This window comes from Heloderma suspectum, chromosome 14, assembly GCF_057233095.1.
Source record: "Heloderma suspectum isolate Gila_16-S chromosome 14, 16-S_ref, whole genome shotgun sequence".
Taxonomy (NCBI): domain Eukaryota; kingdom Metazoa; phylum Chordata; class Lepidosauria; order Squamata; family Helodermatidae; genus Heloderma; species Heloderma suspectum.
Window position 1 is genome coordinate 10178775 of NC_139471.1, and position 21005 is coordinate 10199779.

General features: G+C 46.9%; 1 protein-coding gene across 8 annotated transcripts in view; it reads right to left on the reverse strand.

Moving 5' to 3' along the window:
• The window catches only part of GAPVD1 (GTPase activating protein and VPS9 domains 1), a 61775-nt gene extending 41122 nt beyond the window's left edge, over positions 1-20653 (reverse strand). For all 8 annotated transcript variants that reach the window (XM_084821001.1, XM_084821000.1, XM_084820999.1 and 5 more), the window contains exons 1-3: positions 20517-20653; positions 3524-3743; positions 328-1171 (exon numbers count right to left, since the gene is read on the reverse strand). In XM_084821001.1, the coding sequence (XP_084677127.1) occupies positions 328-1171; positions 3524-3708 (1029 nt within the window). In that variant the 5' untranslated portion in view covers positions 3709-3743; positions 20517-20653. The remainder of the gene's footprint in view (positions 1-327; positions 1172-3523; positions 3744-20516) is intronic.
• Between the last annotated feature and the right edge of the window lie 352 nt (positions 20654-21005).

Here is a 21005-nt window from a genome sequence, read left to right on the forward strand (position 1 = left end):
TCCACCAGCCCTGCTGAAAGGGCTCCCTCATGAAGTCTCCTCCTCCCTCAAGTGTCACTACCAGCATCCATTCCAGCAGGCTGAGCTGAGGGAGATGAGAGGGAGAGCAGGGCCATTCCACCAGCCCTGCTGAAAGAATATTCCCCCCTCTTCCCTCCCCATTCCTTTTTCCTTGTGTGTCATGTCTTTTTTAGATTGTAAACCTGTGGGCAGGGACAGTCTTGTGTAATTGTTTATAAGTAAACTGCTCCAGCAGCCTTTTTGACTGAAGAACATCGTAAAAATACTTCAAACAAACAAACAAACAAACAAATAAGGAGGTTATACCTGCATCAGGTTAAACCTTGCTACTTCATTGATTGGGGCATCAGAAATAATCCCATACTGTTCTGGGTTGACCACTGCTGGACAAATGAAGCAGGCCAAGAGAAGATCTGTGCACATGGCTCTCACTTCCCCAACATCTAGCCTGTCCACACACGAAAGCGTTTTGTACATCTGCGACACAATCCATCGTAAGCTGTGTGGGAAGCAGTAGGTGTTCTGCTTGAGGTAACTGATGAACTTGTTCACCAGGGCCACCAGCTTGGCCTCGTTCGATTCCACCATCTCCTGGACTTTTTGCTTGAACTTTTCGGTGCCCTTCTCCCCAAAGAGCTTTTCCTGTTGGGTGGGCGAGAAGCGGTCGATGAGTTTGCTGGGGTCAGTTTCCAGGTGGTCTTCGTCCTCGACCAGCAGCTGCATGATGGGCTCATGTAAGGTGGCGGTGAGGAAGAGCTTGGCTGAAAAGAGCCCCTCGGAAAAGAGTTTGAACAGAATACTGAAGGCGCACGTGCCTCTCCTCAGGAGACGTCTGGGGTTATCGCTCTCCTTGAGTTCAAACTCAATCAAGTAGCGCAAGACCTGGAGGAGGTAGCTTTCATCTTCTGGCATGATGCAGTTGCCATAGATGGAGGTAAAGACCATATGAATGATGCTTTGTGTATTCTCCTGGTTGAGCTTCTCTCCAGCAACCAGGCAAGAAGCAATAAGACGAGGGTTCTCACGCAGCCTGTTGAGGAACTCCCCATAGGCCGTCTCTTGAAAGCCCAACTGCTTATACCCATCCACAAACTGCGTGTCCTCCAAGACCTTAGCATGCTGGCAGCATTCAGCTGGGGAAGCTTCAGCACTAAACAATGAATAAAAATAAAGCAGTGAAGTCATTTAGAACAACAACACCCGAAACTTTGGATTCTCAAAGTTTGTGCATGTGAATGTTCCCAAAACCAAGGGAAAGAGAATCATCTAAACTGAACAACCAGCAGGCAGGCAGGCAGACGGAAGGATCCCCTGAACATTAAGATTCCAAAGCCTCATCTATAAAGGAGATGAGCCACCAACACACAGGTAAAGCTTCTCATTGGTTTGCCAGGTGGCTATAATACGCTCCCAAATGTACTTCTTTATTGCTCTACTAGCAATCAGAACTGGCTTCAAATCGGTTGGAATAGCCCTTAGCTTGATCCAGTGATGGTTTCAAGCAAAGTTACAAAGCTGCCAGAGTTAAACACATTCTGCTTGCCCAGTCTGAGTGAAGCTATGCCCACTGGCACCTCTAGGCACGGCCCCCGCCACAGTGCACCCGTACAGCACCCCAAGGGAGGAGTCTGCTTCAGATTTCCCTGTGGGGAGATGCCCCACAGCAGAGAGAAGAGACAGGTGTATAACTGTGAGCCCCGGCCTACTAATTTCCCCTGACTTCAAGCTGCCAAGCTATGGGATGGTTCGGGAAGTCTGCCCTTAATGGGTGAAGTTGTTACTGCAGACTCCAACCACATGGACACATTTAAATTAATTAAAATTAATCAAAGCGTTTGACAAACAGAACAACCCCGATGTGCATACTCCCAGAGTCCCCTTCGTATGCATGCCAGGTTTCAGGTGTCTAGGTTCCATGGTCTTGATGCTATGGTGCTAACAGATGGACAGGCACACATCCACTTTTATTATTATAGATGAAATTAAGTGCCACTTGCTTGTTAATGAACCAGTGCCTTTGCATTCATTTGCGAGAATACTGCATTAAAAAAAAGATTGGTTGGGACTGCCTCCTTACATCTCTACAATCAGTTAACATATTCAAGGTGCACGCAACACCAACTTTTTGTTTAATGGAAAAGGGAAGAAAGTGTGTGAACACATGCTAAAATCAGGAGCTAGTTTTCACAAGTCGCCTTGAGTGAGGTTTAAAATCTTTTACTGGTTTCAGGAAAAAGTTGACCTTTTTTTCCCCCTCACTCAGTGCCTCTTTCAAATTGTTCCCTTTTCTAATTACTGTTTTCTTATGATGTCTTCTTCCAGATTCCACAGTGACAATGACCTCACAGTTGGAGAAACATGAACTTCAATGTTTCACTCAAGTTTAAATTCTTGCAGGAAGGGCAGAAAAAATGGCTACAATTGTATTTGATGTCTTGTTTTAACATGCCTTTGTAACCAGCTGTACTATCATATTCTTATAGCACAGTAGTAGATCACATACTTCGCACACCGAAGGTCCCAGGTTCAATTCCCAGCATCTCCAGGCAGGGATGGGAAAGACCCTTGCCTGAAATCGCAGAGAGCCGTTGCCAGTCGGTGGAAACAATACTGAGCTGGATAGACCAATTTACATGAAATGCTAAGCCGTGGTTTATATTTACCATGGTATGTTGTTTTGACCACCAATTGTCTTGCAAACAAACCATGGCTTATTCTCCTTATTTTTGGTTTGTTTCTCTCCCACCCATTTTGCCAGCCTTCAGGGCAGTTTCATTTTCAGGCTCCTCTTGCCAGGCACCTCTGTTTTAGGATGGACAGCAGTGCAAGTAAGCCAGGGATAAGACAAAGTTCTAGCTTCAGACATCACGACAAGCCATGGTTTAAACAAGCCAGACGTCGTAAGCCAACAACAAACCATGGCTTCTACTTGTGGTTTGTAGCTGGTTAAGAAACCATGGTTGGGTTAAGATGCAGTAAGTTAGATTTCAACAAACCATATCATGGCTTAGAATTATGTGCGACTCAGACCACTATAAAGCAGTCCTATGCTTGTCTGTCTGTCTGTCTCAATCTCTCTCATGTGCTACTAAGCCAATCCAAATATGCAAACGGGCTGGGAAGAGAAGCAACTTGTAGAGTCCTTCCAGGTCCATACCTACCTGCTCATGGAAAGCTAAGTCATCAGAGAAGATGCTAAACTAAAACCTCTCTCACCAACACATTAGCAAGGAGAGTTTTCTTTTTACACTGGGGATGCATGCAACCCCTCCCCCCGGCAGTCTGAAGTAGTATAGTCCTGGGAAGAGCCTTCCACATCCTTTTCTGATACTTCTGGATCAGTTCAAGGCTACCTTTTCTTTATGCCTGGTCAAAAGTTCTGCAAGACTCAATCACTTACATTTATAATGCATAATTTCTGCAAAGCTCCAGTGTACAAACCACTCTACAGTTTCAGAGGAAGAAAGGTTAGGATTTCAATTCCTGTTGTACCATCCATTACCTTGTTATGATTAGCCGGTCCAAGTTAATCCTCTGTTGCTTGGAAATCCATGCTGTGCGGTACAGCTTTTCAGCAGTCTTTAGCACCTCAGCATTCAGTCTCTGGATAAGCTGCTTTTCGGAGTTCACATAGAGCCGTTCCTGCTTGAGGTGATGAGCCAACGTGTGGATGTCCAGCTTCACCATCTTTGAGGGGGGTCAGCAGAACGGTGGGTTACTCACTGCAAAGAAAAAGCAGAATGAGATCAGCTTCAGTTCTACCAAGCAAACACACAGGGCCTTCTCAGTGGCGACACTACAACTGTGGAACTCCCACCCAATGAAGGTTTGCCAGGCTCCCTCTATTTATCTTTTGACAGAAATAATTATTCAAGCTAGCTTTTAATCAGTGACATCTGATGTTTTATGTTTTTGCTGAGGTTTCAGTGCTGCTGTCTCTTGATGTTTTAAACTATTGTTGCTTTTTTACTGTTTTGTTATATTGTTTTGTTTTTAACTCTAAGCCACAATATTTTAAAAGGAAAGCAGGATACATATATACAACTAAACCAATCCAATCTAAAAATGTGCATACACAGAGGTTTCTGAGGAACAGCAATTTCCTAACTTTGATTACTTCCTGTTTTAATACCTGGAACAAGCTGACCCTTTGAAAACAAAAATTATTATATCTTATGCACCAAAAACTTTGGACAAGCTTTCATAAAAGTTGTTTTGAAACAGCAGCAGCATGCAAATGCATACACACACACCTTGATGCTTCACAAAGGAACAATTTGTCAAAAGGAGAACTATTCAGAATTTTTATGGTAATCCTACCTCCTCAGAATAGACATTTGCACAACATTGTGTGGGATGATTTTATCCACTTGGACATTAAAAAAAACCCTTTCAATGCCACCTCATGCACACAAAAGTACAATGAAGTACAGAGGTAGATCCCATAAATAAAATAACCTTTAAACAAAACAAACACTTAGCAGGCAAAAGATGGCTGAAATAAAAATGCCTTCACCCACTAGCGAAAGACAGAGAAGGGGCCAACCCTAACTCATGGGACAAAGCGTTCCACAATATTGGTGCAGCTACTGAGAGGGACCTGTCTCTTGTCACCATCAACTGCGCCTCCACCCTAGGTGGGGCACAAAAAAGGGCCTCTCTCTCTGATCTCAGGGAATGTGTAGGTTGGGATGGGAGGAGGTGATCCCTGTTGAGCCACATCGTTGGTCCAGCTGGACTAGTATGGTGCAGAATTCAGCAGCTCGGTTGTTGCCAGGAGCTGCCCCTTTTCAGCGTGCAACTCCTTTGCTGAGGGAACTGCACTGGCTGCCTATTCGCTACCAGGCCAGGTTTAAGGTATTAGTACTAGTGTACAAGGCCTTAAACAACTTGGGACCAGGGTACCTGACAGAGCGCCTCCTCCCTTACCAACCTTCCCGGTCACTGAGGTCATCAAAGGGCATGATCCTGGTGGTTCCACATGGACCCATGACCTGGCTGGAGTCCACCAGGAAAAGATAATTCAGTGTGGTGGCCCCCTTCCTGTGGAACTCCTTGCCTTTGGATGTCAGGCAGGCACTAACGTTGTGTTTCTTCCAGCACCTCCAGAAAACATTGTTATTTCAGGAAGCCTTCCTTGAGTGACCAGCCACGGTTTATTAAATTATCGGAACTTGTTTCTTTTAAAATGTTTGAATTGTTTTAACATGGTGTTTTATTTTTTATCCTTGCTATTCACCACTCCAAATCTTTTGATGTGGAGTGGTATATAAATATTGTAAATAGATAAATAACTACTCTGACAGACAGCAGTTTTCCAGTATCTCAGACAGGAGTCCTTCCCAGCCCTGCTACCCAAAATCTTTTTTCTTTCTTTTTAAAACCGGAGATGCCTCAGATCTGTATGCAAAGCATGAGCTGCGCCACTGAGCTATGGCCTTTCCTCCTACATACAAAGTATGTCCTCTAACACTGAGCTATGACCCTTCCAACAAAACCAGGCTGTTACTTTTTTAAAAAACAAAAACTTGCTTCCTTTCTAAAACAACTCTGCTTATAGAGCCTTGCAAACAAGTTATTAGTCTGATCCCTATTTAGAAAAGTACCTGAACCAGCAGGTTTCGGCAGAATAAGCTATGATATCCCAACCCCCCTTAACATGCCAGCTTGCACCCATTAATTAGGGAATTGGAAGTTGTCTTTTTGCCTTGCTGAGTGTATGAAATCCCCATTCAGACATTAACCCTGAACATGGTACAGTAACACATGAATAGGGGCACTGGACTGCATATGCCACCCCCACTACCTCAATTCCTGACTGGTCTCAAGAGGAGCTCTACTGGCCGCAAGTAGAAATCTCTGTGATCAGGGACCCTGAGGGCTGTAGTCTGCAGATATCTAGGTAGCAATGTTAACAGGATGGTTACATACACAGAACTCAATAACTGGTAAGTTTCTTCATGAATGCAACAAAAGTAAAAATAAAAACAAAATGCAGCAGCAGCCAGAGTCTCAAGTTGGGTGTGAACACCCTGAACTGATGGAGCTGTTTGCAAATATAATTACACAGGGAATACAACTGCAAAACCTCATCCCCCACCAAAAATAATTATACCACATAGTTCAGCCTTTTCAACAAGGATTGGGGGGGGGGGGGAATTGGGTCCAAACTCTTATGGCTTGCAGGAAAGTCAGGAAAACCTTTGGAGAAAAGTCACTTTGCCCCACTACTTCAATAAGGGGGGCGGGGGGGGGGAGAGACTCTGACACTTAGTTAACCAGGCACTTAAATATTTCATACAAAGAATGTCAAAGTCCTTAGACATCCAAGTATACAAAACCCAATTCCAGAGCCTAAAAGTGTGATCCTGGTTCAGGGCTGACTCAAGATTATTTGCTGCCCAAGGCCAAAAATTCCAAATTCCAAGCCCCCCACCCCCGCCCCATTAACATATAGCACAACATACTGGGAAGTTCTCCTGAGGAGGCTCCACTGAAATGGAGTGGGAGCTGTGCAAAACTCTTACTTCGCTCCCCTTCATCCCAAAGGATCTTCCCCTCCTATGCAAGCCCCACTGAAACTTATGCGAGTATGAAATTATTTTGCACTCTCAGATCAAATATGGGTCTCTCAACTCTGCCGTCCTTTACAGTGTTAAAAACCCGTCATCTGAGATGGCTACTTTGTCTTTCCTCATGATAGGGCCGCCTGTGGTGATGCCACAGCATCTAAAATATTTTTCAAGTTCTGGCCTCAGCAGCTAAGCCTTTTGCACTCTCCTGCATTTTTACCTGTACACTGCCACTCACAGTCCAGAGCAACAAGGCAAACCCTTCCCAGAAGTTAGAGGCTAGAGCTAAGGCAGACACAGAAACCAAGGCTGGAATCCAAGGCGTGTGCTACTTCAGATGTGCTTAAAAACTGCCTGCATGAATAAAGGCGATACTTGATTCAGTAAATGGGAAGCTCTGGGTGGTGGTGGGGGGGAGACGACTGTTAAAAGATGACTGTGTGCTTCAGTCTCACTTTCACCATTGTCTAAGCAGAGAAAACTGGAAGATCCTCTTGCTAAGAATAATAACTTCAGTCAAGATATGGAAGTCAGTGGAAGTGACTTCCTTCATCAGCTTTCCACAGTAAATATTTCAAGTCAGTTACAAGCTGTGGTTGTGTTATGCTGGAAAAATAAGTCGACTGTACTCTTGTTTTTAAGTGAGAGTGATGCAAAATGCGTTGGCAGTTTCTAAAAAACAGAACTTCCATGGGAGACTGAAAGAAAATTGCAGATTTTCTCCCTCTTATGCATAAATCTGTAATGTTTTCATATAGTTTGTAATTTTTTATTCAAAATCACCATCATCAACCCACTACCCTGCATTACAACCCTGCCAGATCTCAACATCAAGAAAACATAGGAATGGATCCAGACTCATTCATATTTAAAGCAGACTCATTGAAATCAGTGGGACCTCAGTAATGACTAAACTGTAGCCCCACTGATTTCAATGGATCTACTCAAATTATGACCAAGTCTGGCACCAACACAGTAAGGGTTTGCAGATGCAAGCAGCCTGTGACTCAGAAGACCACAAGGGCATGAGGTCATGTTCCTGGCCAAAAGAGCAGAAGCTCTGTGTGTGCATATGGTGCACAATTTTGCTCTCTACAACTGACAGCTGCCCACATTCCACCCTCTTGCAGTTCTCAAGCAGTTTACTTCAAGATCATTTCACTGATATCGTCTTGGCTACAAGACAGTATAACAGTTAAATCATGTGTTGCACCAGGACAGTATTCAAACCTCCAGGGAACCCCTTTTACATTGGTTTGTCTGTAGAGAAACTCCCACACATCTCCACAGAGAACCTTGGCTCATTGCAAAGACTGGGGGGGGGGGTCGTCCTAGGGTGCACCAGTCCAGTGTGCTGCTGGGTTTCACCATTGCCCTGTGTGAATTAGAAGTGCACTCTAGAACAGGAGTGGAGAACTGTGATCCTCCAGATATTGCTGGGCTACAACTCCTACCTTTATTGACCATGCTTGCGGGGGCTGATGGGAATGCTGGGAATCCAACAATATCTGGAGGGCCACAGGTTCCCCACCCCTGCTGCAGGACATACCCAACGTATTACTGTGGCTATGCATTATCAACTGTGGTAGGCAAGCTGCCTTTTGGAAACCCTGGCTCAACTTTCTCATTGAGGAACCTTCAACAAGCTCTCAAAGAATCCCATGGGTTCCCCAATAAGTTTGAAAGCCACTGTATTATACACGCACATGTGTGCTTAACATGAGGCCTCCTCCCTGCTTGGTTAGCACATGTCCCATACGTGACAATTACAGACTCAGTTCTGGCATAAAGTCCAACAAGAGTACTTCTGTGAAGTCATCCCAGAAACAGAGATACACAGTAAAGTTATCCAGGTGTTTATTTACCGGGTTCTTCTCTTGGGACAAACCCTGTGAGTTCAAACATAGGAGCTCACTCACAGGATCACCCTGGAAAAGTCACTTGGACAAACCATTCTGATGACTCCTTTGCACATATGCATGCTCAAAGGGTCACTCCAAAAAAAAGTCACCCTAGAAGAGTTAGTGTTCCATTGGGACTGAACCAGGCACACAGGTTACATCTGGTATTGAGATTTAGACCCTGCTTTCCATCAGAAAGACTTTGAAGTCTTTGAACAACTTCAAATGTTTATTTATACATTTTATTGCATGTTGTAATGCTGTTGTTGCAGGGGCATAACAACAGCTCCTACAAGGAAATATGAACTAGCACAACTGCTTCAGATTCGCTATTAGTCATCAGTTTAAATTCCACACAGACATAGGAACTGTGCAATGTCAGCAGCACTGGGGCAATTTCATTCTTGTAAGCTCCCTAGTATCTACTCCAACATTACATTCCAGCATTTGCAGCTTAAACATGGAAATAAATAGTTGGTTGGGCTGAAAGTAGCCAAAGACAAAAGTCACGTGAGTCTTTGAGATGCAAGCATTTAACAGACCTGCTCCTAATTTCAGGGTGGATGCTAGAACACCGGTGTATAAAAAGGATTTATAATCAGAGAAGTCTTCATTACAATATCACAAACCAAAGAACTGTACAATAGTGCAGAAATGGGAGGGCTGGGGGCAACAAAACACTGCTGGTGACACAGGCACTTACATCTATTCCAGCCTTGTAAATAAGACCACAACAGTTACTAGCCTGCGAAAAATGTTACTTGCCTGCTGGGAGCTGGCAGACTAGGGACAGGGAGCTCTGGTCCTCCTCAAACAGCCCACCATACTTCTATGCAGGCCACTGAGGGGGCTTCCTTCCTTTGGCAGCCCACTCGGCTTCTATACTAGGAGGCGATCTTCGCCTCCACGTTCCCCACACCCTGCATTCTTGCTAGGGCTCTGAGGAAGGGGAGAGAAGGAGTGTGGGGAGGGCTGGGAAGAGCTCCTATCTCCGCTTCCCCAGTCCTCTCCCCACCCACAAAACTGCCTCCTTTTCCTCCTCTCTGAGTTCACTTTTGTGACCTCGGAGAGGCAGCCTGCATGGGTCTCTCCATGCTGGCTGTGAGGGGGCGGGAAGCCTGGCCTCCTGGGTCTGAGGTTAAAGCGCTGTCTCTGACCTCAGATCCAAGAGTCCAAACTATCCTATGGTCCCCCAGATACTGTCTCTAAATGTCTGTCAGTACAAGATAATTAGAACCATTTTAATAAGGAACAGAAAAAATAACTATGCTGGGAATCTTTATAGGGAAATGATTCTATTAGAATAATAGAATTTCTATTAGAAATTTCTATTAGAATTCTAATAGAAATGATTCTATTAGAATCATTTCCTCCCATAGCTTCAAAATTTCCAGAAATGTTACATATCTAGTCTTCCATGGAAATCTTCCTATTATGTAGTTTTTAGAAATAATTTTGGGAGAGTAAAGGCCAGGTAGCAATATATGAGCACCTTGTTCTAAATATTTTATTCATTACTTAAAAAGTAAGTATTTCATTATCTAAAATTGTTATGGGGGGGCAACAAAAGGCTCTTGGGGAAAAACCCATTTTTCCAGGCATTCACATCTCTAGTACAGAGGAGGGATTTGAAGAGAGAATCTGGCAGTAGAGGCCAGATCATGTACAGTGAAAGGAGGGTTTAGTCATCACCACAACTGTCTCCAACAGCAGTGCTTTACTTTTCCCGTAAGAGCAAATGGCGACCACTCCCTTGCATGTGAGAAAATAAAGGGATGTAATTAGAGCAGCCTTCCCCAACTGGATGCCCTCCAGATATGTTGGACTACAACTCCCATCATCCCCCAGCCAGCATGGCCATTGCTGGGAGTTGTAAACCAATGCACCTGGAAGGCTGAATTAGGGCCACTATGGAGTGGAGGCAAATGCTACCATCACTAAGCAAGGATTTGGCCCCTCACAGAGGCTGTTCCAATCAACTGCCCTGTGAGGGATTATCATGCTTTTTATCTTTGTAAGCCTCTCTGCGAGCCCTTCTGGTTAAAGGGCACCGTATAAATGCTGTAAATAAATTACTACGGTTTCCTTGGTGACACCCCCCAAGCCACTAAGAATAAAGCTTGCTTCTCTCTTTCAATAGCTCTGGTTCTGGTCCCTCCAGAATGGGACAGGATGTGTGATACAGGAGAATACAGAAGACATAGAGCATTTTTTTCTCTCAATCCCTGGGTTGCTTGTTTCCCTCCTCCTTCACCTGCTCCCACCTTGTATCGCAAATGCCTTTGTGGCACAATAGTACTGGCATATAGTGGCTGGGGTTTTTTTTTACTGCTCTTGCCCGCCGTCTCTGCAGCCTAGCAAAACAACCCATGGTTCTGGGTTCACATATAATGACAACCTATGGTTTAAACAACCCAGAGTTCACAACCCGAAAACACAAATGCTTTAACTCTTTTACATGCTGTTTTATTCTTTTACTATGCTGTTCACCGCTCTGAAATCCTCTGATGTGGAGTGGTATATAAATATTGTAAGTAAGTAATTAAATAAATAAAACCATGGGTTCTCTTTCTGGGCTGTTTGTGGTTAACAAACTATGGTTTGTTAGCACAGCTGAGTTGCACATCACAACAACCCTGAATTCAACAACGCATGGCTTAAACAAACTACGGATTAGTGTAATGTGCGAACCAGATGATGGGCAACAAATGCTGCAGCAGTACCTTTTTTTGTTCTTTGGCACAATAACTTGTCTGGTGGCATTCATGATGTATTCCAAGAACTATAAGCAATGTTGATCATGAGCCCCACCCCCTACACCCAAGAAGAAACCTCTTACAAACCCTCAGAAAGTTATGTTTTTTCTTGAAAGTTTTCCGCTTCAAACCACTTGGCTGTAGCAGCCAATACAGGATTCATCTACTGACGCAAAAATGAGCAGGTGAAATGCAAAGTGGACCAAAGCAACGCACTGCAGGAACCAATCCATCTACATCAAACATACCTCAAAACAAACCTGAAGCATTCCCCTGTCATGCTAATCTGATCCAGCTGAAATAACTTATGGAGAAGGCTCCACTACAAAAGGATTTTTTTATTATTAGTTTGGGCCAAGTGCTACTCAAAGCATTCACCTTTCTAAGTAAAAGACAGCTTCCTCATTCACTCCTGCACCATTCAATTACACCAGGCTTACAAATTTGTCACTTGCCTCATTGCCTGTGGCAAGTAAAAACTGCCACAAGAAAACTAAGCAGGGAAAACTTCTGCAAACTGGTTCTTTTCCTTTCAGGATGTCAAGTTGTCACCAATGACTAACACAGATACAAAGGGGCAGGCAGACTGGTAACCTTTGTAGACTTATTTGCAAGGCTGAAACAGATGTGTACAGAAATTAAGGAACACCCAGATTAGCTGGCTCAGTAGCTTGTTTGCAGCTGCGAGGGCTGAGAAAGAGAGTCACGGGCACCTGACTGCTTGGCTCACCTCGAACTTTGATACTGGCTCCTATGATTCTAAAATATTTTTTTCAGCTCTGTGGGCCATTTGTTCATTGGCTGGGATTAGTATTTGCATACTGGGCTACATATAGTCTGCCAATACTAGAGTGCAGAGGTTGTTTGGCTAATGCAGCTAAAGTCCTGAGCAGGTACAGTAAGATGCTAGTGTCAATTATACAGAAGCTTTGATGCTGGCACTTAGGAAAACTGAAAACGTCCATCCTCATGGAGAGCTGATGTCTAAAGACTTGATTCCAGCACCTAAAAATCAATTGTTGCTGCTTATTGATTTGAAGTATTATTCCAGCCCTATAATTATGACCTCAAGATTCTGTACTTTTCCAAATGATTTGAGTAAGAATGAAAGCAGAAAAGCACTTCAAAACAGGATGTGAAGATAGGGCAGGATACACCCAAATGTAAGCATGTTTCAGGTTCTGCTGAATTCAACTGGAGAAATATAACCACATCTTTTATGTTTCCATTCAAATCAAGGTGCTCCACTTTGACTGGATTGTGCCCATGATGTGTGCACACAATGATTTTTCCTGAAACACTGCTAGGGATTCAACTCTTGTTACCTTCATTGCTCCAAGTTCACTGCTGGAAGGGAAGGATATAAAATGGAACAAACAAGTTACTCTCCTTTCCATTCCATCTCCTACAACTGATTTCTTCACATTTTCCTCCCAATCTTCTTTTACAAACAGCTGAGTGGGCTACAGCTAAACAGGCTACTGCTGAACAAACACTAACTGTGACATTTTCATTACAGCAGCATAAACTGTTGCCCACTGAAAAATTAAGATAAGGGAGCGGAATCCAAAACATGACTTCACAACCAACCAGTATAATCAGGTCAAACATCGCCACTTTCATCCAGCCTAACAGCACAGTTCTAAACAGTTTACTCAGATGTAAGTACCACTGAGAGTAGATGTAGGATGACCAATTTTCTCCTGAGATAGAAGGGGCAGTGGTCACTTTGCAATACAAGAAATGCTACTCCCAGAACACAGTAATAGTTAACGTAAGTTTAGAGATATCCTGTGCAACGTGTGTCAGCTCCTCCAAATAAGGCAGATCATTATCCTTCTCTGCAACATCCCTACTGTAACCTGCACTTTACAAAACAGAGTGAATTAAAGAATATCTGAACACAAGCTTTTTGAGTGACTATTACCCCTTATTCCTGAGGGCCAGATATCCATCTTTCCCTCAGAGTCCCAGAGGATGTATCGGAAGGTACATGAAGCAGCTATCTTGCTGAAGCTAAGCAGGTCTGTTCGCTTAGTGCTTGGATGGGAAACCATCAGGAACCCTATATGCTGTGTTTTACGTAGCAAATAAATAATCTAACAATGCTTGCATATAGGCTGCATACTCAAGATCACTTTAACAGGGCAACGAAGATGATCAGGGGACTGGAAACAAAGCCCTATGAGGAGAGACTGAAAGAATAGGGCAGGTTTAGCCTTGAGAAGAGAAGACTGAGGGGAGATAGGATAGCGCTCTTCAAGAACTTGAAGTTGTCACAGAGAGGAAGGCCAGGATCTCTTCCCGATCATCCCAGAGTGCAGGACACGGAATAATGGGCTCAAGTGACAGGAAGCCAGATTCCGGCTGAACATCAGGAAAAACTTCCTGACTGTTAGAGCAATACAACAATAGAACCAATTACCTAGGGAGGTAGTGGGCTCTCCCACACTGGAGGCATTCAAGATGAAGCTGGACAGCCATCTGTTGGGGATGCTCGGACTTGGATTCCTGCACTGAGCAGGGGGTTGGACTCGAAGGTCTTGGAGGCCCCTCCAACCCTACTATTCTATGATTCTAACTATTAAAGTTTAATACAAACTGGTTACCATTGAAAAATACCCCCCCACACACACACACACCTTGCCTGGCAGACATGCTTATGCAACGTTTGCCACTTTCTTTCACTTGGGGAGCCACAACAGGAGAGGACTATAGCCTTCATGTCCTGCTTGTGGGGCTTCCTGGAGGCATATGGCTGGACAATGCAGTCTGTGGGAAACAGGATGCTAGCCTAGATGGACTTCTGGTCTCATCCAGAAGGGCTCTTCTTAAGTCCCTTCAGGGGGAAGGAGAGGAATTCACAGAACTGTGTTAGAGCCAAACCTTTGCTCCTGAACCTATTTTCAATACAAGCAGCATGGGTTTTTTCAAAATAAAAAAACGAACACACACTCTTTTGGAGTGTTAAAGTGGAGCTGAGCTGAAATTTCTCCAACAGATTTTCCTGAGAATTCTTTTTCACCCCGCCACCACAAGAGAGACATTTCTCCAAATATTATCTGCCATTTCCCCCCCGACAACGCCCTGGAATGACACTAGGCCTGCAGCATTGTGAGGGATGCAAACTGGCAGCTACTTACAGTGGCAGCACATTAAAAAAAAACTTTAGGGAAAAAATAAAGAAGCCATGCCACTGCTTATGGACAGCCATGCCTCCAAGAAACACCTGGAGAATTCCTCCTCCTCCAGGAGAGATTTTGGTGAAATGGTACACTACCCCACTCAGTGTCACTGCCTGCAAATAAGGTGGAGAATTTCAGGAGGCCATAATTGTTCAGCTCTCTTTTAAAAGCCCAAGAAATCTATTGGGATATCAGCTTCCATGGAGTGCAGCCCACTTTGTCAAATGCATGACTACCCTGCTTATGGGCATTACATTTGCAAAGCAGTTAGAAATATTGCGTTATCACCAATTCCTGCAGTTGTGGATTGTCACTGTGGTTATCTTGCATACATGTGAGTTTTATTTACTTAGTTAAAATCGGATATATCCCTCTTCCGCCCTAAGGAGATACACTAACAACCATAAAACAGGGGTGGGCAGACTTCAGGCTTGTGGGATCTACTTTGTTGTTTTTACTAGAATCCAAACCTCCCCCTCAATACCCATATTTGTAATTCTATACCACCTGAGGTTAAGACCTCACATGTGATGAAGTGGGCTCTGATCTATGAAAGCTTATGCCACAATTAATCTGGTAGTCTTTGAGGTGCCTGTTACCTCTCAGGAATGTGTGTTCTGCCACTTTAAAAAGAGTGCCCTTTAAAGGCATATGGGCCTTTCCTTTACTACTAAACATTCACTTTCTTCATCATGTGGTGGGAAGACTCAACTAACTGTAGCTTCCCAAAACCTTTCTTAGGTGCCCACAGCAACACCCCTGACAACTACACATTATCTACATAAAGGTTTCCTGCAGAACCCCTACACCAGACTTCCCCAACCTGGTGCCCTCCAGTTATTTTGGACTGCAACTTCTATAATTCTTGACCACTGGCAACGCTGACTGGGGCTGATAGTTGTAGTCCACAACATCTGGAGGGGGCCATGTTTGAAGGCTGCCCTACACTGTGCCTTTTGTGATGTGAGGCGGCCCTAAGTGGTGAAAGAAAGGCATTCCACTTTCTTACGAAAGCATTCTCTTATTACTTCTTGTTCTTGCCAGTTTAAAAAACACATTCTGGGACCAAACCCCTTGGGTAATCTGTGGCTTACATTCCTGTTGAGAAAGTGTATGACCTTGAGAAAGGATAACCAGCCCCCCAACCCCATACATCTGGGTTGAAACAAGGCCTATCAGCATATCTTCGCCTTCCTTATTTTTCGCCGTTCCTTTACTTCTGGGGTGCTTAACTTCTTGGGCTGTATCCAGTGACAGCTAGCTGACCGGAAGCAACACACATGAACATACACGCACATCTCCCTTCCCTGCCTGCTGCGATGTAGGGATAGCTGGGAGGTGCATTTGGAGGGAAAAGCCTCTCCCACCACCCAGCGACTGTCACCAATGCTGTTTCTCTGCGGCTAGTAGCAGTGGGAAAATAGTGAACTTCAAGGCTAGGGAACAGCATTTTCCCCCCACAGGGGAAAAGTAGCTTGCACACCCTGCTATACTATTTTCTCCAACTGTCAAGATTTTAGATTGTTCTCCAGCTGAGCGAGCAACCTGTCTCTCCCACCTCCCCGCCCCTGGTTACTCTTGTAAAGTACTAGGTACACTAAAAGCACAATATACGTAAATTGATCATGCATATCTATACCAAAGCCAGTTCACGCCATCCCATCCCATTCTCTCAACATTCACATTCTAGTAAGACCAAGAGAACCCTGGATGACATTATTCAGAGAGGAGGCAGCTTGATTTTGAATGGTCGGTGACACCCGGGAGCAAGTTGAGCGCCCACCTCTTTACTTCCCCCAAAATACATATTTGCCATTTTTACACAAAGAAAATGCTGAGCTTGGAAATGCTGCACAGGAACATAGGAAGCTGCCTTATACTGAGTCAGACCTTCAGTCCATCTAGCCCAGTATTGTTGACAGTAACTGGCAGCAGTGGCTCTTCAGGGTTTCAAGCAGGATCCCTTCCAAGCCCTACCTGGAGAAGCTGGGGATTCAACCTGGGACGTTTTGCATGCAAAGCAGGGTCTCTACCACTGAGCTACGGCCCCTCTGAAGGGAGAGCAAAGCCTGCCACCACCACCCCTCAGGGATTCTGCCAGCAGTTGAAGATCCTGAAGGGGAAACTCACCGTTGTCCTACTCTACACACAGGGTGGGGTTATGTAGGAATCTGCCTCCGCTACCACTGACACTGGGTAGCCTGCCCTTCACAGAGAGACACCCCATGCAGGGGTTGGTGGCAAGGCATATGTCTGCACAGAAAGATGTTGTACACTCAACACCCCCACCGGGGAGGGGGGGGGGCTTACAATGTACCAGTTCTCCCCACACACATTTGCCATCCAGCTTCAAGATGCACTTTGAACTACTCGATATAGAAATGTTCAGTATTATGTTAGTAATAAAAGCAAGAGGAAAGGGCTTCAGTCTGATAGGGCATGGCTTCAATTCAGGTTTAAGAACAACAGAAGAGCCCTGCTGGATCCAATCAAGGGTCCATCTACTATGGCATTATGTTTGCAACAACAGCAGCTTCTCAGATATCCCTGAGAAGCCCACAAGCAATACATGAAGACTACAGGCCTCCCCCTGCCCTGAGGTGTTTAGGGATATCCTGACTTTGTATGTGGAGGTTCCCGCTGGCTATTGCAGATAACAGACACCAACTATATGATCCTGCCCTATACCGTCAGGCTATTGCTCCACCTAACCCAGTACTACTTCCTCTGGCCAGCAGTGCCTCTTAAGGGTTTCAAGGAAAGGTTTCTCCCCACCACTGCTACCTGACCCTTTCAACTAGAGATGTTCGGGGCTGCACACGGGATCTCTCGCATGCAAAGGAGGTGCTCTGTGACTGAGCAAAGGCACCTGACTGACTGGCCAACCATGAATTCGTTCTTTTTCAGAAGCTATCTAAGTTAAAGGCCATCACCACTGCATGCTGTGGCACTGAATTCCATAAGTTAATTACGCGCTGCATGAAACATTACTTCCTTCTGTCAGTTCTGAACTTGGCACCAATTGATTTGATGAAGCTGCCTGATATGGAGCCAGACGCTGGTGCACAACCTTTTTGGCCCCAAGATGTGTACATATTTGTGTGTGTGTGTGTGTGTGTGTGTGTAATAATAATAATAAATGCACGCGCACACCCCAGAGATCCTGATACAGACAGCTCTTTCCTCGCTGCTAGCAGTGGTGGGGAAAGGGTAATCTGTAGTGATCTCAGGGGGAAGGAGTAGAGAGCCCAGACAGCAAATTAGCACAGGGTGGACAGGACACCTTGGAAGATGGTAGTAATGCCTTGAGGCTATGCCTCCGCCATAGAAGGATTACAAGATATAAGGGGGAGGAAGAAATGGCCTGACTCCAGGCTAATATGATGGGGAGGGGGGACCAACGCTAAGTAAGGCTAAGATACTTCCCGGAGGAAGACAATGGAAGCAAGAATACTCTGGTATTAGGTTGAAGCAGGAAGAAGTAGGAAATGCCAATACTAAGTATCTGGGGTGGGAGACAGGAGAAAGAAATACCCTGAATTAGGGAGGGACATCAACATGTGACGCGAGGGGAGGAGAAACAGCCTGAAGTTGGGAAAGTACACATGCATAAACTGAGGTGTGTTATTTCTACAAGAAGAACAAAGCTGGGTGTCAGTGCAAAAATATATGGGGGGATCCAATCAATAAGGAGGAAGGGGGCATCAGTGCAAAATATAGATGGGAAGTAGCCTTGCCCGAGGTTGAAGGGGGGCAGGAGAAACGTAAGCTAGGCTCATCTACTTCTGTGAGAAGGGTAAGGTTGGCATGCAAGATATGGGAGGGCTGACAATGGGGAAGGTGAAGGGAGTGTAGGCTGTGGGAGGAAGGGAAAAGATAGGGTGTCAGTGCAAAATGAGGGAAGTGGCTTGACTTGGGGAGGGAGGGTTAAGACACATATAAGCTGTGAGGAGGGTCATGGGGAGGAACAAGGATGCAAGAATATCCTCACCTTAGTCTGCAGGGGTTGTAGACTGGGGTGGGAGGTGTTGAGGGAAAGGAGGATATGTCAGTACAAAATATGGGGGTTGCCTGACCTGAGGCTGAAGGGGGGCAGGAGAAATGTAAGCTAGGCTAACCTACTTCTATGAGAAAAGCGAATGCATCAATGCAAAATATTGGGTGGGGGGAGAACTGATGGGGGAGATGAGAATATCCTGGCCTTTGGCTTCAGGTCGTGCAAGCTGTGGTGGGGAAGGGAAAGGATAGGGTGTTAACACAAAATAGGGTGAGTGACCAAACCCTGTAAGCTGTTAGGAGGGCAAGGGTAGCCAATGCAAAATGACTGGGGGGGGGGGCCACGGGCACAAAAAATATCCTCACTTTAGACTAAAGGGGCTGTGTGAGATGAGGAAACAGAGGAGGTTCCCTCAAAAAATATGAAGGGGGGGGCGTTGCCTGACTTGAGGCCAAATAGGGGCAGGAGAAAAAGACATATTAATGCTGTCAGGAGGGCAAGGGGGGTGTCAATGCAAAATGTGGCATGGGGGCATCTTGGCCATAGGCTGAATGGGGTGGTCTATGGAGGGGGGAAGGGAAAGAACAGATGCAAAATGGGGGAGTGGCCTGACAGGCAGGGGGCAGGAGGTAAGGACACATGTAAGCTGTGAGAAGGGACCAGGGGGTGTCAATACAAACCATGGAAGGGGGGAACTACTGATATGGGGGGAGGGAGGACATGAGAATATCCTCAATTTAGGCTGAAGGGGCAGTATGAGGTGAGGGAATGGAGGTGTCAATTCAAAATATGGGGTGGGGGAGTCGGCTGTCATGAGGCTGAAGTGGGGTGGGGGAGACAGACACATTAAGGCTGTCAGAAGGACAAGGGGACATCAATATAAAATTGGGGGGCAGGGGAGGTGAGAATATCCTGGTTTTGATCTGAAAGGCTTGGGGGGTGATGAAAAGGAGCGGGTCTTAATGCAAAATATGGGGTTCGCCTGACATGAGGCTGGGTGAGGGGGGAGAAAGACACACTAAGGCTGTCAAGAGGGCAAGGGGGCATGTCAATACAAAAGGGGGGTGAGAATAGCCTGGCTTTGGTCTGCAGGGGTTGTAGGGTGGGTGGGGGGTGAAGGAAAGGAGGAGCTGTCAAAGCAAAACGGGGGGGGGGGATGTAGATGAGAATATCCTGGCTTTGGTCTGCAGGGGTTGCAGGGTGTCGGGTGGTAAGGGAAAAGAGGGGGTGTCAATGCCAAATATAGGGGGTCGCCTGCCTCGAGGCGAAAGGGGGGATGGAGGAGAAAGCCCCATGGGTGGAGTGAGAAGGACCAGAGAGGGGGCGTCAAAACAAAATCTGGGGCCGGGGGGGAGGGGGGATCGCCTGACATGAGGTCGAAGGGGGGTGGGGGAGAAAGACACATTAAGGCTGCCGGGAGTGCAAGGGGGGGGGGTGCAGATGAGAATAGCCTGGCTTTCGCCTGAAGGACTTGTAGGGTGGGTGGTGGGTGAAGGAAAGGAGGAGCTGCCAACGCAAAATGGGGGGGGGGATGCAGATGAGAATACCCTGGCTTTGGTCTGCAGGGGTTGTAGGGTGCGGGGCGGTAAGGGGAAAGGAGGGGGCGTCAATGCCAAATATAGAGGGTCGCCTGCCTCGCGGCCAAAGGGGGGGGGTGGAGGAGAAAGACCCACGGGCGGCGCGAGAAGGGCCGGATGGGGGGCGTCAATGCGCAGTCGGGGGGGGGGGAAATTACCTGACATGAGGTCGAAAGCGGGTGGGGGGGGAGACACATCACGGCTGGGAAGGCAGCGGTCGGGGGGGGGGGGATGCCGATGAGAACATCCTGCTCCGGCCTGCGGGGGCGGCGGTGAGGGGGAAGAGGGGGCGCCGCGGCCGCGGCCCCTCGAGGCCGCAAGGGCGGGGGAGGCCCCGGCCGCCGTGAGGAGGGCCGGGGGCGCCCACGCCAGCGGCGCGGGGCAGGACGCCCTCGCCTCAGCCTGAGGCGGCGGCGGCGGCGGCGAGGCCCAGGCCGGCTCGGCGGCCCCCGCGCCAGGCCCGGCGCGGCCCGGCGCCCCTCCCCGCTCCCGCCGCAGGGAACCCACCTGTGGGGCGAGAGCGAGCCAGCCAGCGGCCGCCCGCCTTCTCCGCCGCGCCTCGGCCTCTCCGGAGCCGCCGCCGCCGCCGCCGCCCCGCGCCAGCTCTCCCGCCGCCCCCTCACGCACAGGCACCCTCGGCCGCCAGCCAGCAGCTGCGCATGCGGGTCAGCGGCGCGCCCGAGGCAGGCTGGGAAATGTAGTCCCGCAGACGCAGGGCGGCGAGCGGGGGCAGGAAGGAGGGAGAGGCCTGGTCCAGTGGCGGCTGGTGGCGCCAATGCCGGTGGGGTCAGTATTCCGCCCTGGGCTTCACCCAGAACCAGCCGGAACTCTAAAGGAGCGATCCGAAGTGCTGAACCCGTAGGGTTCAGCACTTCGGATCGCTCCTTTAGAGTTCCGGCTGGTTCTGGGTGAAGCCCAGGGCGGAACACTCACCCCACCGGCATTGGCGCCACCAGCCGCCACTGGGCGAGTCGCCTCGCTCAGGGAGTGGCGCAA